Source organism: Acanthaster planci, linkage group LG17 (assembly GCF_054643075.1).
Source record: "Acanthaster planci isolate LZ-2023a linkage group LG17, COTS_SCS, whole genome shotgun sequence".
Lineage (NCBI taxonomy): Eukaryota > Metazoa > Echinodermata > Asteroidea > Valvatida > Acanthasteridae > Acanthaster > Acanthaster planci.
Window position 1 is genome coordinate 1,675,721 of NC_141793.1, and position 17,029 is coordinate 1,692,749.

The 17,029-nt window shown below is 43.1% G+C and overlaps 3 protein-coding genes across 8 annotated transcripts; 2 read left to right on the forward strand and 1 right to left on the reverse strand.

Moving 5' to 3' along the window:
• The first annotated feature begins 130 nt into the window (after nt 1-130).
• LOC110975460 (tRNA N(3)-cytidine methyltransferase METTL2-like) lies at nt 131-4,603 on the forward strand. 2 transcript variants are annotated; one of them, XM_022227993.2, is made up of 9 exons: nt 147-269; nt 840-1,001; nt 1,335-1,426; nt 1,664-2,255; nt 2,395-2,455; nt 2,751-2,890; nt 3,094-3,200; nt 3,408-3,473; nt 4,005-4,603. In XM_022227993.2, the coding sequence occupies exons 2-9, from the start codon at nt 874-876 to the stop codon at nt 4,184-4,186; spliced, it is 1,368 nt and encodes a 455-aa protein (XP_022083685.2). In that variant the 5' UTR covers nt 147-269; nt 840-873; the 3' UTR covers nt 4,187-4,603. The 2 variants fall into 2 exon arrangements, with proteins under 2 accessions (XP_022083694.2, XP_022083685.2); XM_022228002.2 differs by lacking the exon at nt 840-1,001 and having other exon boundaries at nt 131-269.
• Nucleotide 4,604: 1 nt separating this feature from the next.
• Nucleotides 4,605-13,187, reverse strand: LOC110975438 (uncharacterized). Of its 4 annotated transcripts, none has more exons than XM_022227972.2 (7): nt 13,022-13,187; nt 10,905-11,064; nt 10,343-10,723; nt 9,902-10,019; nt 8,453-8,567; nt 8,144-8,239; nt 4,605-7,756 (listed from the first exon to the last, which is right to left on the reverse strand). In XM_022227972.2, the coding sequence occupies exons 2-7, from the start codon at nt 11,047-11,049 to the stop codon at nt 6,431-6,433; spliced, it is 2,181 nt and encodes a 726-aa protein (XP_022083664.2). In that variant the 5' UTR covers nt 11,050-11,064; nt 13,022-13,187; the 3' UTR covers nt 4,605-6,430. The 4 variants fall into 4 exon arrangements, with proteins under 4 accessions (XP_022083664.2, XP_022083656.2, XP_022083648.2 ...); XM_022227964.2 differs by having other exon boundaries at nt 10,905-11,084; XM_022227956.2 differs by having other exon boundaries at nt 10,905-11,130.
• A 56-nt stretch (nt 13,188-13,243) lies between these two features.
• On the forward strand, nt 13,244-16,831 carry LOC110975477 (vesicle-trafficking protein SEC22a-like). 2 transcript variants are annotated; one of them, XM_022228021.2, is made up of 6 exons: nt 13,244-13,381; nt 14,024-14,316; nt 14,456-14,619; nt 14,937-15,137; nt 15,247-15,374; nt 15,464-16,831. In XM_022228021.2, the coding sequence occupies exons 2-6, from the start codon at nt 14,141-14,143 to the stop codon at nt 15,737-15,739; spliced, it is 945 nt and encodes a 314-aa protein (XP_022083713.2). In that variant the 5' UTR covers nt 13,244-13,381; nt 14,024-14,140; the 3' UTR covers nt 15,740-16,831. The 2 variants fall into 2 exon arrangements, with proteins under 2 accessions (XP_022083713.2, XP_022083706.2); XM_022228014.2 differs by having other exon boundaries at nt 13,288-13,509.
• The last annotated feature ends 198 nt before the right edge of the window (nt 16,832-17,029 follow it).

Below are 17,029 nucleotides of genomic sequence, written 5' to 3' on the forward strand. Positions count from 1 at the left end.
CAAAACATCAAAGAATAAAAAAATCGGCAGCGCCATAATGTTATCTTTTACAGGAATAATGAATAGCTTAATTTCACGCCCAAAAAGGCGCGTACTTATTCTGCCACGATAAACAAAAGAGGGCGCGCTTCAATATATATACATGTAATTGGTGAAATTTTCCAAGATCGGAAGATGTCCCACACGTGTGCAGCAGAAAATGACAAGAGGCCGCAGTTTGGCAACAGATTTCTCACTGATGCCGACAAAGTCTTTCAACACAATGCTTGGTAAGATCCGCCTTCAAATCTTCGCTGACCCCATTTCCACGTAATCACTCTTACAGCATTCTCAAACATGACATGTCAAGTCTGTCATTTAGTGTCAATTATGACGTAAGTTAGTGTCCTCATTTTTTTCAAATGACATTGCAGTTGCATCAAATTACAGTGTCTATCGCCACCTGACATACCTGATCGCAGTCGTTAGTCTTGTTTATCTAATTGCAAGGAAATAATTTTTCCCAGCAGTTACCTATTATCCATCTTAAAGCAGTAACGTTGTTACACCCCAACTATAGCATAAGTCCCAACCAAGTTTCAACCATGGAGGTAGAATCAAGTTAGCATTTATTGTCAAGATGTTGTCATCAGTTGTCATGTAAATTTACACTTGCCACACATCATGTATAGGCCCTAATGTGGTCTTGTGTGTCCCTGTATGCAGTGTATATAACCATGGGGGTAGGAATTCCTCCATGATATAACTTACCTTGCACCACAACACCAACACGTTATAATAATTGTTATAGGCCTGCATGTAATTGACTTCGAATATATTTTCAAAGTTTTTTCCAACAGAAATGCGCACAAATTAGGTAGTCATCCAGTGCTCATGAATCGGATTTCTAAATTGCGCCAGCTGCTGAATTTTCACTGCAGCATGACTTGGATTCAAAGGGGTTCACTGGTTCCCTTCCCCTGCAGACGCTCAGACAGCGTGTCAGTGCACCACAAACTTTGGTAAGTCTGAGCATTACTGCAGTGGCTGGGAACCAGTTGCTATCTATATAAAGCTATTTGCTGGTAAGCCAGAATTCAGTCCCAAAGTGCATGTAGCGCACATGTGGTTGTTGGTCTTTTGTTTTCTTTTTACTTAAAAACAATGGTGCAATACGCAAGGCGCTCCTTAATTCATGTTTGTTTGATCTTCTTTACAATCAGAGTTCCATTTCATTTCTAGTTGTGTAGCTCAGCCATTTAGTCTCTAACAAGTGTGTGTGGTCAAAGTTTTCCCTTGCAATGTTAATATGGTCGTGTTATGTTTCAAGCAGTTTATATTTGTTTTGTTTTAAGGGATAATGTCATTTGGAGTGAAGCCCAGATGCGTGAAGCGCAGAAGAAAGTGGAAGTCAATTCTAGCGAGTATATGAGCCCAGATATTGGAGGTACATGGACTAAATATCCTCTAACCAGACTAACCGTTACAAAGAACTAAGTTCCTCAACCCTCGTAATGGTATATTATCAAAATGGTTGCTTACAGACATTTCTCAGAGAACTGTCCTTTTCTGTGACAAAAGCCAAAACTTAATGCCTGTATATTAGGACTTGTAAGCAAAAATATTAACAAAAGTCAATATCAACATGATATTTTTCAATTGCCTCTATATTTGACACCTCTAGAAAAATTAGAAAGGGAGGCTGGCAGTCAGTGGGATGGGTTCTACTCTCAACATCAGAATCGTTTCTTCAAAGATCGCCACTGGCTGTTCACTGAGTTCCCAGAGCTTGCCACGTCTTCACCTTCCTCAAGACCCACTCAGCAGGACAGCTCAGTAGCCACGAAAGAACGAGTCGGCCCCGGAACTGAACTGGACCTGCCAAATTTGCCCACAGATTTCCAACAAACTGAGCACTTGGAAAGCAAGGAAAACCTGTCAACGTTAATGCCTGCAAGTGAACCCAGTAACGTCACTGCAACACTTGATGGTCAGCCGGACGGGGGTGATGTTGAAGAAGATTTACCAGGCTTACCACGCAGCGACCGGGTTTCCATCAGCACTGCTGAGAAATCATCAGCACAAGATCGCGGAGACCAAGCCGGAGGCTCAAATCCCATCAAAGACACTGCGGAAGAGAGACCTAGCAGTGGTTTGACTAAGCCACAAGACCAACTACTTGAGGAAAAGTTTCCAGGTTGGGATTCAGAGACCAGGATTCTTGAAGTTGGTTGTGGAGTCGGAAATACAATTTTTCCGGTACTTCAGACCAATGTGTGAGTACCCTGTGCTTGTGTGTAGTTCAGTTCGACCATGTGCATCAGTTCGTATTGGCTAACATGTGTTGGAAAACGCAGTAATTTTTCTGGGAAAATGCAACTAACCTTTTTTTTTTGTTTCCCCTTTCTTCGACAGTGATCCAGGTTTGTTTGTTTACGGCTGTGACTTCTCCAGTGTGGCTATCGATATTGTGAAGGTAAAATTTAAGAAAAAAGCCTTTTACCGGGAGATTTTATAAAAATCATCATTTCATGAAAATGTGTTCAGACTTAAAGTAATAAGATGAAACAGTTTGGAGAGGAAAAAATTTGAAGATTAAAATAAAAAAAATTCAATGATGTTTCTATCAGTTATTAGAACTGATTTAACCCTAACACTCCTCAGTCCTCCAACAGGTGAAGGATTGAGGACGGTTAGGGTTAAAGAAAATATCTCTTTGAACATTTAAACATTCCAAAATAACAGCAGCAACACTATGTCTGTTTTCCTAGCAACACCACGAATACAATCCACAACGCTGCCATGCCTTTGTCTATGACATCACCGATGACAGCGCTGCCATGCCCTTTCCACAGCGAAGTTTAGATATCATTATTCTCATTTTTGTGCTGTCTGCCATCCACCCAGAAAAGTAAGAGCTGCATCTTTTGGAGGGGTGACATCTTGTGGGGGTTCCCCGGCTTGAGGGAGGCCATTTCAAAATAAGAACTTACATAAGCTTGTAGAACCTGCTAAGTGTCAGTTGATCGATACATTGCCCTTTTGAAAATTATTTAGAAGGATTGGTTTTGGAGAAGAAGAAATCGAAAACTTGCTCTAAAATTCTATTTTCAGAATGCAGGAGTCAGTGAGTAGACTCGCCAGGTACCTCAAGCCAGGAGGGCTTGTCTTGCTGAGAGACTACGGGCGGTATGACATGGCCCAGTTACGCTTCAAGAAAGGTTTGTAAATAAACGAGAGTACTCTTATTTGTTCTTGCGTTGCTTTTATAAAAATCATTCCTCCAAACTCGACTCAAATTTACAACTTTGGAAGTTTTGTGCAAACATGGTTGTTATGCTGCCATTTCAGACATGCCCTCCAAATCATCCTCAGCCGTCCGTTCCGTTTAACCCCCTAGCTGAAGCTAATGACTTCTTTACATGCAGGGCGATGCTTGTCAGACCACTTCTATGCCAGGGGTGACGGCACCCTTGTATATTTCTTCACACAAGGTGAGTACATGTAGGCGCAGACTTCTCAAAGATCCCGTTCTGTAAAGCCAGCGATGTTCCTGTTCGATACTGTCCTGTGTGCAGTTTCTGCAGAACTAAGATTAGCAATGTCTTGATGTTGCCAGCGGAATTCAGTCCCCCAGTCGTCACTGACAACTTTATCAAGAGCTATCTTTGGCATCATTTCAAAATTGCTATCGGTTGACTATAGGACGGGGCCATCCGACCGATAACAGTGACTTGTGTCGAGTGAATAACGGAGGGGGTTTTGCTCCACTGAAACCACATAGGCTTGGGAGTAATGCAATAAAAAGGCATTTATCAGTTAGAATTGGCCACGTGAGATAGCCAACCAATAAAAAATGTATCGGTCAGACCGTTCTGTCCGACACCTACCCGACAGGAATTTTGAAATAGTGCCTTATCTTTCCTAATAGCGCCACTGTTAGGCATTTACAAAAGCCTATTCAGCTGAGAATTGCTGCTATCACTAAGCTCAGAATCATCTTGTCTTTATCCTGTCTGAATCAGACGAGTTACGGACTCTTTTCACCGGAGCCGGTCTGGTGGAGGAGCAGAACATTGTGGACCACCGACTGCAAGTGAATCGCGGGCGTCAGCTGACAATGTACCGAGTCTGGATGCAGTGCAAGTACAGAAAGCCGACGCAGGCCGACAGACAGACAGACAGCCAGGACAAGGGAACAGAATGAGTCATCTGGAAATACGTGGCAGTTGTTTGGAAAGTTGTGCCACTTCAGAACATTGATGCAACTGTGGACTTAATGTGCTAAACAAGAGAGGGCACTTTTTGTGACCGAGCAACAACATTCCATGGGGTTAACACATGACAGTTCTTGCTTAACCAAAACTTTACGCAATGCTACACAATACACACACACTACTCTTTTCGGTTTGTTGCATACACAGGGGGAATGGCCAACTCTGCTGGCACTGCTGATATTTTAATGACAGCACGTTGACACCGTCGATTCCTTTTTAACTGTCTTCAGTGCCATTTTACAATCACCAATTATATCATGCAGACGGCATTTTTAGTTAATCGATGTATTTTACAAAATCAAGTTTTATGGGGAATAAAAAAAAGCATGCAGGCAAGACAAATACAACTGCAGAACTACAATCATTTATCATTTAATTTGTCATCATTTATCAATCAGTGTACATTGTTAAAGAATTTTAAAATAAGAGCAGTCCAACAGCCCCGTACATATCAACATAACTGTGGAGGCAAGTCCTAACATGCAGAAATTAAAATACAATGCATTACACGATTTTGTTTATCACCATAAACATTTTTAAAAGAACAGCGGGGCAACATTAGATGCAGAATGAACAAAAATCATCAAGGGATTTGGAGGGGCACGAAGTACTTATTGTTTTGAGTAGCACTGCCTCTCAGGAAACAGATATATGCAAAAGTACAGCTGTACAGATATCTTGCAGAATGGACATTTTCTGTAAAATTGTTGGTGTCGCTTCCTGGAAAAGCGACGAGTTTGGTTCATACCAGCACCTTGGGAAGTTATCAAGTTCTCTCTACAAGTTCCTTTAGGATTTTCAGCATGCTTTTTACTTGTAAAGAGATGCATGTCACTAGACGTGTCTTGATACAATGGCACACTGGCTGAATGGCTAGACCCATGGCACAATACATCATCAATCTTCTAAGTCAACAATAAAATGATTTGTGCTTTTTTGTTACACATAAATGGAAATTACAGTGGGTAGTTGCTATACAAAAATTGGATCCCACGGATTTCTGTAAATATCTTCCTGTACGTGAATAACGTTTACAGAGATCAGTGGTAGTTTAGTACAACACTTGTCACTGCTGGGGGGATGAAGACAGGCGTTGGGGTCAGTATTAGTGACAAATCTAGAACAATCTTCCCCAATAAACTGGAGTTTGTAAACTAGATAGGTTTGCGGTAGCACCGTGGATGTATTTCTTTTTTTAGTATGTGGGGTTCTGAGAAGAACTGGTGGTACTCAACGTTTCGGACAGTGTGCTCTGTCCGTCGCCAGGAGACTGCAGAGGGTTCAGTGATCAGGCAGCTTCTATGGTGTGTAGAGGGCAGTGAGGTGTAGAGAGGATGCCAATTCTGGATCCAAGTGAGAGAAAGCATACTGTCCAAAATGTTGAGTACCACCGGTTCTTTTCAGAACACCACATACTCAAAGAAAGAGATATATCCATATTGCTACCACAAACTTATCTAGTTTACTTGCTACCTCCACCACGAAAAGCGTCCTAATCTCGACAAACTGGAGTTTACAACAGCATTAACATGAAACAGGCCTGTACATAATGCCTTCCCAAACCCCATTCTGTTCTGTTTCTGCTTCACAGCTCCTTGACTGCTCACACATCTTTCCCAAGCTGGCTATAGGACTGTGATTTGCCTTGTCTTAAAACATCTTTTAACGAGGAATGATGCCATTGTCAAGAAACACAGATGAACACGCCTCTCCGTTTTGCATTCTTGGGTTTTATGGTAACTACATTTTTTATTCATAAAAATTTACTGATATGCAAGTCATGTTTGCCAAGTAAAGAATTACTTTCATCTGTGTTGGCCATATAAATTATTTTGTCCATTTTTAACACCAGAAATTTCACTGGACAGAGCTTGAATTTCATCAATAGGAATTTACCACTTTGTGAAAAAATTCATTTGTAATGAGTCATTCATTTCTACATTTATTTCCCCCAAGAGTGTTTTATTTTGTAACCCATTTTGACAGAGTTGCTGACAGCAGGTGACTTTCAATTCTTGTAAGCAAAATCTGCAGGGAACTAGTGTTGTGGCATACACAATACATTGCATTTTTGCTTGTTAGTAACCAGCTTTGCTGAGCAAATACATGCAAGTTATTTGCTTAGCAGTTTGCTGTACTTAGCAGGTCTGTGAAATCAGCTCCAGATGGACTGCTCAGCCACTGAGGTAACTGATGATGGCTGTATTGACGTCCATGTTTGCCTTCTGGATGAATTCCCTGGCCTCTGTGATATCGTCGCACGCTGTCACTTCCATGAACTGCACAATGAGAACGTCCATGACTTCTCCAACTCCATCATCCTCCTGTCCCTTCCACTGAGGTGACAACGAGTTGTCCGTCGTCTTCTGGGACCTCCCCTCCTTTCCGGACCTCCTCTGTCGCTCCCTTTCCTGTTCCTCGGCCTTGCGGTCCGCCCGGACTTTCTCCCTGACCTTGCCGATCAGTTTCTGTTGCTCTGCATACTCCCGCGGGGTCCAGGCCGAGGCCTCTCTCTCATGGACCCAGCGTGGCGTCTTGCGCTCTGAGGTGGTGGAGGCGCCTTGGGTCTGTTTCGTCTTGCCCTCCATCTCTTTCTCCTTGAGCCGTGCCTTCTGCACCCGCTCCCGCACCTCCAAGACCGTGTGGAGGAACTCGGGGGCGATGGTCTCCTTCTTGTACCTCCGGGGCTCCTCTTCCAACGGGTTCACTGTGATAATCGGCTCACTGGATTTCAAAAGTTGTGTGGGCCTCTGCAGGGCAGGCTGCTTCTGTTCGCGCTCGGCATCGGTGGTGTCTGTCCCTCCCACTGACAATTCTGCTGAGACTTCCTCATCCTGTAATTGGTTTATGGTGATGCTGTGGGGTTCCTCTCTGGCCCACTCCTTCCGTCCCGCATCCCTTGGTCCCTTTTGCCTCTCAAACTCCAGGAACCTCTCCAGCTGCTCCTTCTCTCGTCTCTCCCGTGCTCTGATGGCATCCAGGATCTCCCTTTGATGCAGCTGCTCGTACACATCTCCATCCTCCCTCAGCTCCAGATGGCTGTCTGCCTTCCGTCCTTCTCCCTCCAGCTCGGGATGGCTGTCTTCCATAACCTCTTCTGCCCGAGGCCTCTCCGACGCCTCAGCTCTCAGTTCCAAGCTGACATCGTCATCTTCCGCCTTCTTTTCTGTCTGCCTTGCGACAGTCCCTTTCGGCGGTCCCAGTGCACCGGCAGCAAGTTCAGCACTGATTTCCCCATCGTCGGTTCCTTTGGACAGTCCCTTATTGGAATGTGTACTCAACACTCCCGCGGCAAGTTCAGCGTTCACCTCCTCCTGGTCCAAGCCTCCGTACAAAACCATATTGGCTCCACCCCCGTGATTCGTCAGTGGGGTGACTGAAGGCAGAGTCACAGAACCTTGGCTGGAAGACGTCATCGGCATGAAGCAGGAGATGACATACTCTGGCATTACCCGCTCACTCTTGTACAAAATGAATTCATCGTACTCCTTGACGTGACCCTACAAGAAAATCAATGTTTATATAATGGCGTGTTCCAAATACGTTGGGTTTTTATATCTTTCCTAAAACTAAAAGTCTTATTTCTCTACTGTTGTAGGTTTTGATTCTCAATCATCATTACAGAATGAATACAAAAATTTGTCAACCCCAGCAGTCTTGAAACAAAGTCTTTTAAACTGAGCAGTACTTTCTGAGAATTTCATTGACAATTAGCAAAACCTTTCTAAAAAAATTTTAAAGCCACCTGAACACTGAAGTTTTCCGAAGAAAACTAATTCTCTAGCTAACTTTACTCCTCTCAACAAAAAAATTCAATTTGAAACTTAACCTGGATGGCGGTCTGACACATTTCCCCCAAGGCATAAAGAAAAAAAGTTGCACGTTACCTTGACTGAATCATAGTACTTTGGGCCCCCTGGCTCAGGATTTTCCACTTCTGGTTCTCTCTTGAGATCCTTGGCGTGCTGTCCATTAGGATAGACCTTGCAAAACAGAGAAAAAAGCCCCAAAAGTCAAGGGGCATCAAGAGAACACAATCTCTCCACAGACAGGGAAGATCAACACTAAAAGGCTTTTCTACTTTTCTGTTTTTGAAAAGGTGCATTTTTGGGGTGAGAAATTCGAAACAATTTCGAACAATGTTGGACACTGTTTTGGTTTGTTCTGAGCTGGACAAAATCACCAGTGCAACCAACCTTCATGTTTCCCATCAAGGCTCGGCATTTGTAGATGGTGCAGGTCATCTGCAGTAAGGGCTGTCCACTGCCCTTGTCACCCTGGGTGTACGACACACACTTCCTGGGGTCATTGCTGAAAGAAAAGAAAAGAAAAGAGAGAAAATACATAAACTTTGTCACAGGGGCTGAAATGTTCTGCCCGGGCGCTGTGGGAGCATGATGCAGCCACTGTGTGGGTGTTTTGGCTAGTGGCTGCAACTGAAGCCACATCCCATAGATGCCTGTGCTGCTGCTAGCCACAACCAGTCGATTTGGACACTGTCTCGGGAGGGAGAGCAGTGTTCCATTGGACAAGCACATATACTTATGATATCGTCAGTCTAAGCATGGCAGGAGAAATTTGAAACATGTCGTTCTGACGATAACCCCATCACGACCAAGACTGAACTAAACAATGCCGCGCGTATCTTTCACTAAGCAGGATTCCAACCAGGGTGACACGGTCACCGGAAGTGGAGGACACCACCTGGGTTGTCTGGCAGTCTCTCTCCCTGTCTAGGGTTTCAGCTGGAAAACTTCAATTAATAGCCAAAGTTGTCGCCAAATGTTTGATTTTTATAGCCATCCTACAAATTTATGAGCCAACATTATGTATTTTGGGGGCCAAAGTTGTTTGGAAATAAAGACAAACCCAAAAAAACATGTCATTCACTCTGATTCCTTCCAGTTTTTGTGAACTCCTTTTCAAATGGATCGATTATTGTAAACGACTAACATTTAGTAAAAACCACATCCTGTACATCTCAGATTTCAAACATTTGTTGGAATACATCTCATATTTCATACATTTTGCTGGAAATTATTTCCAAGGTAAGCACATGTGAAGAATACATACACATACATGTATGAATGATTCAGATACATGTACCAAGAAGAATTCTGGGTTTTTCACCAGACCACAGTTTGAATGCCCGATGGAAATCAAACACACTTCTTGGAGGACCTTCCGCAGCAACCCTCATCAAGGCATCCAGTGTGTCAGGTTTGAGGTTGCACCATTTTATATAACGCAAGCATTATGCAAGCAATTATGCTGAGACTAAGCGTACTATTCATGTTCAAGGCTACCGTACGTGTTCGCCGGCCTACACTCAACCGGACTTGGGCCACGCTGAATTTTTTTTAGCTTGCCCGATCGGGCAGGCCATGCCATAAATTTGTTTTCCCGAATCGGATCAACACTTGCCCAAGATTTCTCGGAATCCCCAATTATTATGGTTATTTAACTTAAGCCTTCTGCATGCATGCAGTCTTTTATTTGGCCACAAAAATAGTTGTGCTTCCGATGACACAATCGGTTCGGTCAGTAGGTCAGAAAATTTTTCTGTTTTGGGGAGCAATTTTTTGTGCTGATTGAATGGCATGAATGGGAACGACGGCTTCCCAACACCTCGGCAATGTGCTCACCTGAAGTAGATGCCTCGTCCAAAGTACCCGATCCTGCTCAGTCGCTGGTCCAGCCCCTCATGACAGATCTGCTCCTTGTCGGCCGTCGTTCCATGGAATAGGTACACCTCATTTACCTCTATCAATACAAGATGGAACTGTGATTTAATGTGAGGTGGCAACCTGGTTCTCTGCTTTCGGTTTTTTACTTTGTCCCTCTGCCTTTGAGTTTCCCAGGTCCTCTTTAACACCATATCTTTTTTTCGTATTTCTCTCTTTCTATCTTAATCACTGTTCTTTCCCTAACCATGCAGCCACACCCACTTGTTTAGATCTTTGTGAGTCTTCTATCCACCTGTTTGCGGTCCCTTTTCCCACCCCATCTTTCTTCTCTGTTCTCCCATTTCCGTCATCGTTTCTCTTCCTCCTATCCACTTCCCCCGTCCTCACAGCCACGCCCACCTGCTCGGTTCTTCAGCATCCGCGACCGCTCAAACTGGAACTTGTCCCAGAGGTCGCGGTTCTCCACCCGCTCGATCTTCTTCACCGTCAGGTCGGCGGCGGTGAACTCGGCCAGGATGCTCTGGAACTCCCAGCTCTGCTTGTTGAGCATGACCAGGCAGAAGGGCACGTCGGGCGACAGCGTGCAGTCACTCCAGCTGCTGGGCAGCTGGTTCTTGGCCGGAGGGAACGGCTGCAGCCCAGGCATCGATAGCCCTGTCGGGGAGACCACGGTGGTCTCACTGAGAGCAGCCGCCTGACTTGTGGCCTGCTGCTCTTCAGGTGATGCACCACCTCCCACAGCACCATTCGGTTCTGGATTTGCCACGTGGCCAGTCCCTCCTTAATCAGGATAAACATGAAAAATTACATCATCAGACGGAACACCCTCCTGTGTTGCAACACACAAACAACTTTGAACTACACGTTTACATCTTAATATCACGACTGACGATGGATGCATGGATTACGAGCAAACAAACTTGAAAAAGATTTGGTGTTTTGGGCAACACCTAATCCCTACCTCCAAGAGATGTGAAACTGTCGGAGCTGTGAAGATGTTGCAACAGTCGGGCCTGCTCGCTCTTCAGCTGGTCCAAACTGGATCCATTCCCATCATGCTGGACTAAACCAGTCTGATCCGGATCGGTTGACCCGTCTGTCTCCATTTCATCATCAGCTGCCTGATACAAATCCATTGTGTCTGTTGATACAAAATCCTGGTCAAGTCTCCTTAAACTACATGTGATCTGCAGACACATGAAAAAACTACAATTTCATTCATTTTGTACAAACCATGAATGAAACGGCTCATACCTACAGTTAAATAGCAATACCACAAACAACATCATTTTTTTTTTATACCAAAGCCTAAAGTTTGTAAGTTCAAAGGGACAATGCCTCAGTTCTGTTAGGAACTGCGTTTGTTCCACAGGGTATGCACAAAGGAGGCTTCCCTGTGGAACAAAAGAACTGCCCTGCAAAATGGCTACCGCGCAAAGCCTCTATTTTCCCTCAACACTTACCAATTTTGTTTCTGATTCTATTGCATCGATAATCTGCATCAAAACAAATGTTTACTGGCAATTTACACCCAGTTTCATGTTCGTACATGTGACCTGAAATTGGATTTCGGAAAAAATGACGGACCTTTCAATTATTTACCAACTTTGTGGCAGAAAATCATTATCTCTGTGAGAATCAAACATCATACCAGCATCTCTTGTACACGTATATTCTGATATCAAAGTTATATTTCTTTTTCAACGCTTAGCCAAGCTTCATGACGTGACCAGCTTCTTGATTCATCCCATCCTTTTGATGGGTGGAGCTTATGCTACCAACCCCCCAGGGCACATGGTTATGAATGAAAGCCAGAAGAAAATGCAACTTTATCAACACTAAGCGTAGCAATTTGGGCTTTCAAACTCTATTTGTTTGTTTGTTTGTTTGTTTTTATTTGACAACACCCATACAGATTACAAATGATCACACACAAACAACTGAATTAACTCAAACAAAATAAAAAGAACTACATAAAAAAAACTAGAAATAGCTTATTTCCATTATTATTGTTAATTTTGTTACGAAACAAAACATGCACACAGATGTAAGCTTAAGTAGATAATTATGCTTAAGATTTTTCCTCTGACAATTTTGAATACATCAAGCTATTTCTGATGTGTGCAGTTTTTTTGGGGGTTAACTTTGACTTAGTGTCAGTCAACAATTTTAGAAGCCACTAAATATCACCCAACATTGCCTCCGGTATGAATTATTCCTTCACAGAACGGCAAATTTCAACTACTGGTAGGTGGGTAATTCCAGAAATTAGGGGGCCATTTTTTTTATGTCCCTGTCACATCTGACATATGATTTTGTAAGTTCAGAACACATTTTCTAATTTCCAAGAGTGACGAATTAATGCAAATTACCTGCCAAACAAATAGTAATAGTTTGAAATCAACTCCGGTGATATTTAACAAAGGCCAGATGTAACGGGGACCCAAAAATGTCACACTCAATTTCTGGACCCCTAATTTCTGGAATTACCCGGGTGTGAAACTTCACCTGGAAAAAAGGTAATCACTTATTCTGGGGTTTTAAGGGGAAAAGAGAAGGAAGGATAAAACTATGATATAAATTTACAGTGAAAACACTCATCGTTGAATGCATTGATCAGTTCACTGTGTTTCAACCTTTACCTGCCTTTGTTATTCAAATATGTATACTTATTAACAAAGTTTACATCACTCATAAAAAAGGAAACATTACAGAGGGTCATGCTATTCTCGACCAAGTTAATCTGGGCCTCTCAGTCATCCCACACTGAAAAGCTTCACGAGTAAACAGGGATATAGGCACGCGGCATCAAAATGTGGAATTCTTTTCATCATTTGTGGGTCATTGCCCAGACGTAAGTTGGCGGTGATGAGTGGCAAGGAATCGTTGCCAGGTAATCGTAACCCTATCCTCTCTAGAAACAATAGGGAGGGGGTGTTTTGCCAACTTAAATCGCAACAAAAGCGGGGATTCCCCAAATACGACGATGACCATGACAAGGCGCGGCAGGGAAACGAAATAACTACAAAGATAGAATATTGAAAATAATACAGCACATAAACATGAGTCAGTTTTCACCTGTATCACTGGAAATTCGTTTTTTTCAATATCATGCTTCTTGTTACCGCAATGAAATGTACACCACCACCATGAAGTTTATAAAATGCAGAATTCAGAATTCTCCCACTGGGCCTACCATCGCACCAGCCGCCTGCGCGCGATTTCCGTACTCTAATATGGGACGGAATTCTCAGTTGGGCCTTTTCGGCTGGTTCTCTCTCAGTCAGCGCCAGGTTTGTTTATCATGACATGGGGAGAGAGGGGACCAGACTGCTATTTTCGCACGTCAAATAGCACAGCACGACCGTTCCAACGTGTGATCTTTGAGCTTGCTTCGTGACGTGTCCATTCAACGCAAAAGATCCATACGGTTTAGCGGTACGGTTTAGCAGGCCTATTTTCACGGAGTTTACGTGTACAATTACAGTCTTATCACACGATGAAGTTTGTTTGGTAATTAAACATATGCTCACCACTGCCACTGCACTGTGAATGATAATTTTAAGGTGACTGAAGCTTGGTTTAGTTTTTTTTTTCTTTTTCATCAATAGCCTTAGGCTGTGGTTCCTTTTTATATTATAGCCATGGGCTTAGCACTACTGTCGGTACTGAGTACTGGATTTGCATGTCAAACTTCCATGCTTATCACAAGAGGCATGAGAGGGCGCTCTTGTTTTATTTTGAATTGGTTTGGGCCTTTTTTTTTCTTGTTTTTTTTTAACATTCCCACTCCCAGTTACATGATTAAATTAGACACTGTAGTGCTGTTTCCGCCCCGCTTACCCCAGAACTGGGGGTCCGACGTCCGCCCTGCTCCCACACGGCAGACGTCGAACCCCAAAGTTCTGGGGGTACCGTATGCTGGTTCAGTGCTTGGTCATATTCGTCATGATGTACTGTAGGCCTACTACTATAACTTAAGAGGCTGATGGGCCACTGGCATACTAGAGTGATAATTTCTTTTCCACAAGGATTTGTCCTTTCATGTCAGTTTACATTAATCTTTTTTTTCCTTTAAAGGCGCGATCACCATGCCAAGAAAGCCAACTTAATTCCAGCTGACAAGGGGTGAAGCAACAAGCCACACCTTGCTGCTCTTAACCCCTCCCCCCTGACTGCCAACTGATCAGCTCAGCCATGGTTCAGTTTGCCATGATAACGCGTCTGAGGGACGGTCTCCCACTTTCAGCAACCACAGACCATGAGCCAAGCGAGGCCATCCTAACCAGCAAAAAGTATGCCAAGCTTATTTCAAAGAAAGCATCTCGTTTCCCTGACAGATGCTCCTTATTCACGGGCAGCCACTGGTTACAGTAAGTACGTCTAAAGTTTTGTCAAGCATCCTCACGGTTTCCAACTTTCCCATCCTTTGAAATTTTCACGTTCTCTTTTCTTCATCTTTTCCCAAGTAACTGTACTTACTTCAAGAAACACTCATCTATCCTTGTTTAGCCTTATTTCATCCCTTGGCGTCTGCTTCATCATGATGTGTGAGGAGAACTACCCAACCGTCTTGGCGTTCTGTTTCCTGGACGAGATCCAGCGAGCCTTCATCTCGACGTACGACGGCAAGCGAGTTGAAAACTGCAGGCGGCCATACGCTCTCATTGAATTTGGTAAATGCAGACCCAATATGCCTCGTGAACAACACATCAATAAATCTTTTTGACAAAAGAAATTGCTATACAAAGAGCCATCCTGCACCCTGGTTACATGTTTGAAGAGATTCACACCTCCTTTATTAAAGTTTCAAGTCAGATTATAATTCCAGACAATTATTGATTAGAATGCCTTGCCTTGGTTTTGAAAGGGCATCATGTTCAAACTCCAGGACTTGAAGCACCTTTTTTGCAACCTCCATTATGAAGAGACAGAGTAATATTTGAACAATCATTGTTCCATTATTTTCGTACTTTTTTTGTCGCAAATCCAGACACTGTGATTAAAAAGACGAAGCAACGTTTCAACAACACCAGGACCTTGCAAACCAAGATCAACCTGACCAACATGTCACAGGAGGTGAAACTCCGGCCTCCTCACCGCATCACCATCGAAGAGTTGGGCCCGATACCTGGCGATAGCTCAGCGCAGGAGAGGAACGGCGTCGCGGCCCGCGCGTATCGACCTCCTGCTGGTACATCCCATGCCACTTGAACCACTTTGGGGTCATCGCATTGATCACTCGTGAACCAAAACAGCAAACAGGAATAAAACTCATCTTGGTTATTCTTGTTGTTTTGCAGCCAATCGCGAGCAGTTTGTCCCCTTGAACTGGGTGGACAAACTGGCCTTGTCTCTGTGTCTTCTCTGCTGTTTGCTGAACCTCATACGAATTGGAAGAATTCTCCGCGCAGGACCCATGATAATAGATGTAAGTTACAAAACCAAATCTTATTGGCTTCCCCACAAGAGAAAACCACAAATTGACTTTAATTCGAAATTGTTTATTTTCCCTCGTAGGATGATATCCATTTTACGTCCACATCAGTTGGTTTCTTCCTGGTATCCAGCCTTCTGGGCCTCTTCCAATGTTACCTCCTGGTCTATCGCACGTCTTGGAGGACCTCTAAGAATATCACGGCCCTTCTCTGCCTCGCCTCGGTGGAGGGACACCTCTACTTGCACGCCTACCGCTACGGTCTGACATCGGCATTCACCATCTTGGCTGCTCTGCTGGCAGCTTGGAGGATCCAAACAAGGAGCATTCCGCCCAAGTTACCAGACTACACCGTATGATGAAATCTTCAAACAAGCATCAGAAAAACCTCCAAGGATGAGATAAAGCACCATCAAACTGGGTGACAACTTTCGGAGTTACTTCAATCTGTTTGTGCCATCAACGAACAGAGTGGATATGTTGTACTGCACAATTAGGAGTTGGCTCTTAACTCCTTTTGTGAGTGATGTAGCAACATACGTTTTGAACTGGTTTGGTTGTTTTTTTGGGTTTTTTAAGTTTGAGTGATACCACACTGCTGTTGGTCAGTATTGTCCAGACTTTGACTGGCCTGGATCTGTTGCCTGGCAACATTACCTAGCAACCATGCAAAATAATGATGCTGTCTTACACAACATCCAGTGACATTCAGATTGTTACTAGCATTTCCTTTGACTTTCATTGGGGAGGGGTGGGGCATTTATCTTTGCTCCGCCCCGTTTTTGCCAGTCACTGGTCCAAGATGCTCATACATGTATTTGTACGTAGATGCCTCGACCATTTTGCACAAATTGTAAATATGCTAATTAACAATCAGATCATCTTTGTCATTTGCTCCCAAAAGAAAAATGAACTTAAAAACAGAATTTATTCGGAGAGCAGATTGGTAAAGATTAATTTTTTTAGTGTTACATTCATTTATTATTTGTACTAAAAAGTGATGTTTCATATTCTGACGTACCAGACTTAACTTTCTGTTGATGTAGTAGGCTTCACTTCGTGTGAACTAGTTGGTGTGCTTGAACAAAAACAGTTGACAAGAGGACATTAAAATCCAACTAATCGTCTAAATTTTGTACAAGTGTTAATGGTGCTAAGCCTTTTTAAAGTAAGGGGTATTGTTGAATTAAACAGTTGAGTCTAATAGCATTGTATTTTAATTAAGGTCTCTCGTTATCAACACAATTAACTATCGGAATATATGTATTTGTCCAAGTTGTCGTTTTAGTAAAGAACATTGAAATGCTAGGTACATGTTTCATGTCAGATTTTGACAACTTTGATTAAGATTACTAAGGTTGTCTTTTATCTTACTAACATGTTAACCATGTTTGTATTTATTAAATCATCAATAAAGTGAAGATATATTTTTGTCTTAATATCAACTGACAGTTTGCTGTGTGTTTGTCCATCTTGTTAGCTGTTTGTGGTTAGTCACATCCATTGAAAAGTGTCGACTCATGTCGGTGTTTATCTTAAACAGCAGTGCCCCCCCCCAAGTTTTAATTTTCGAGGAAATTTGTCCCAAAATGATGAGTTCTGTTCAATTTTTTATGCAGTGACAAAATGGAGTATCACACCAACTTCTG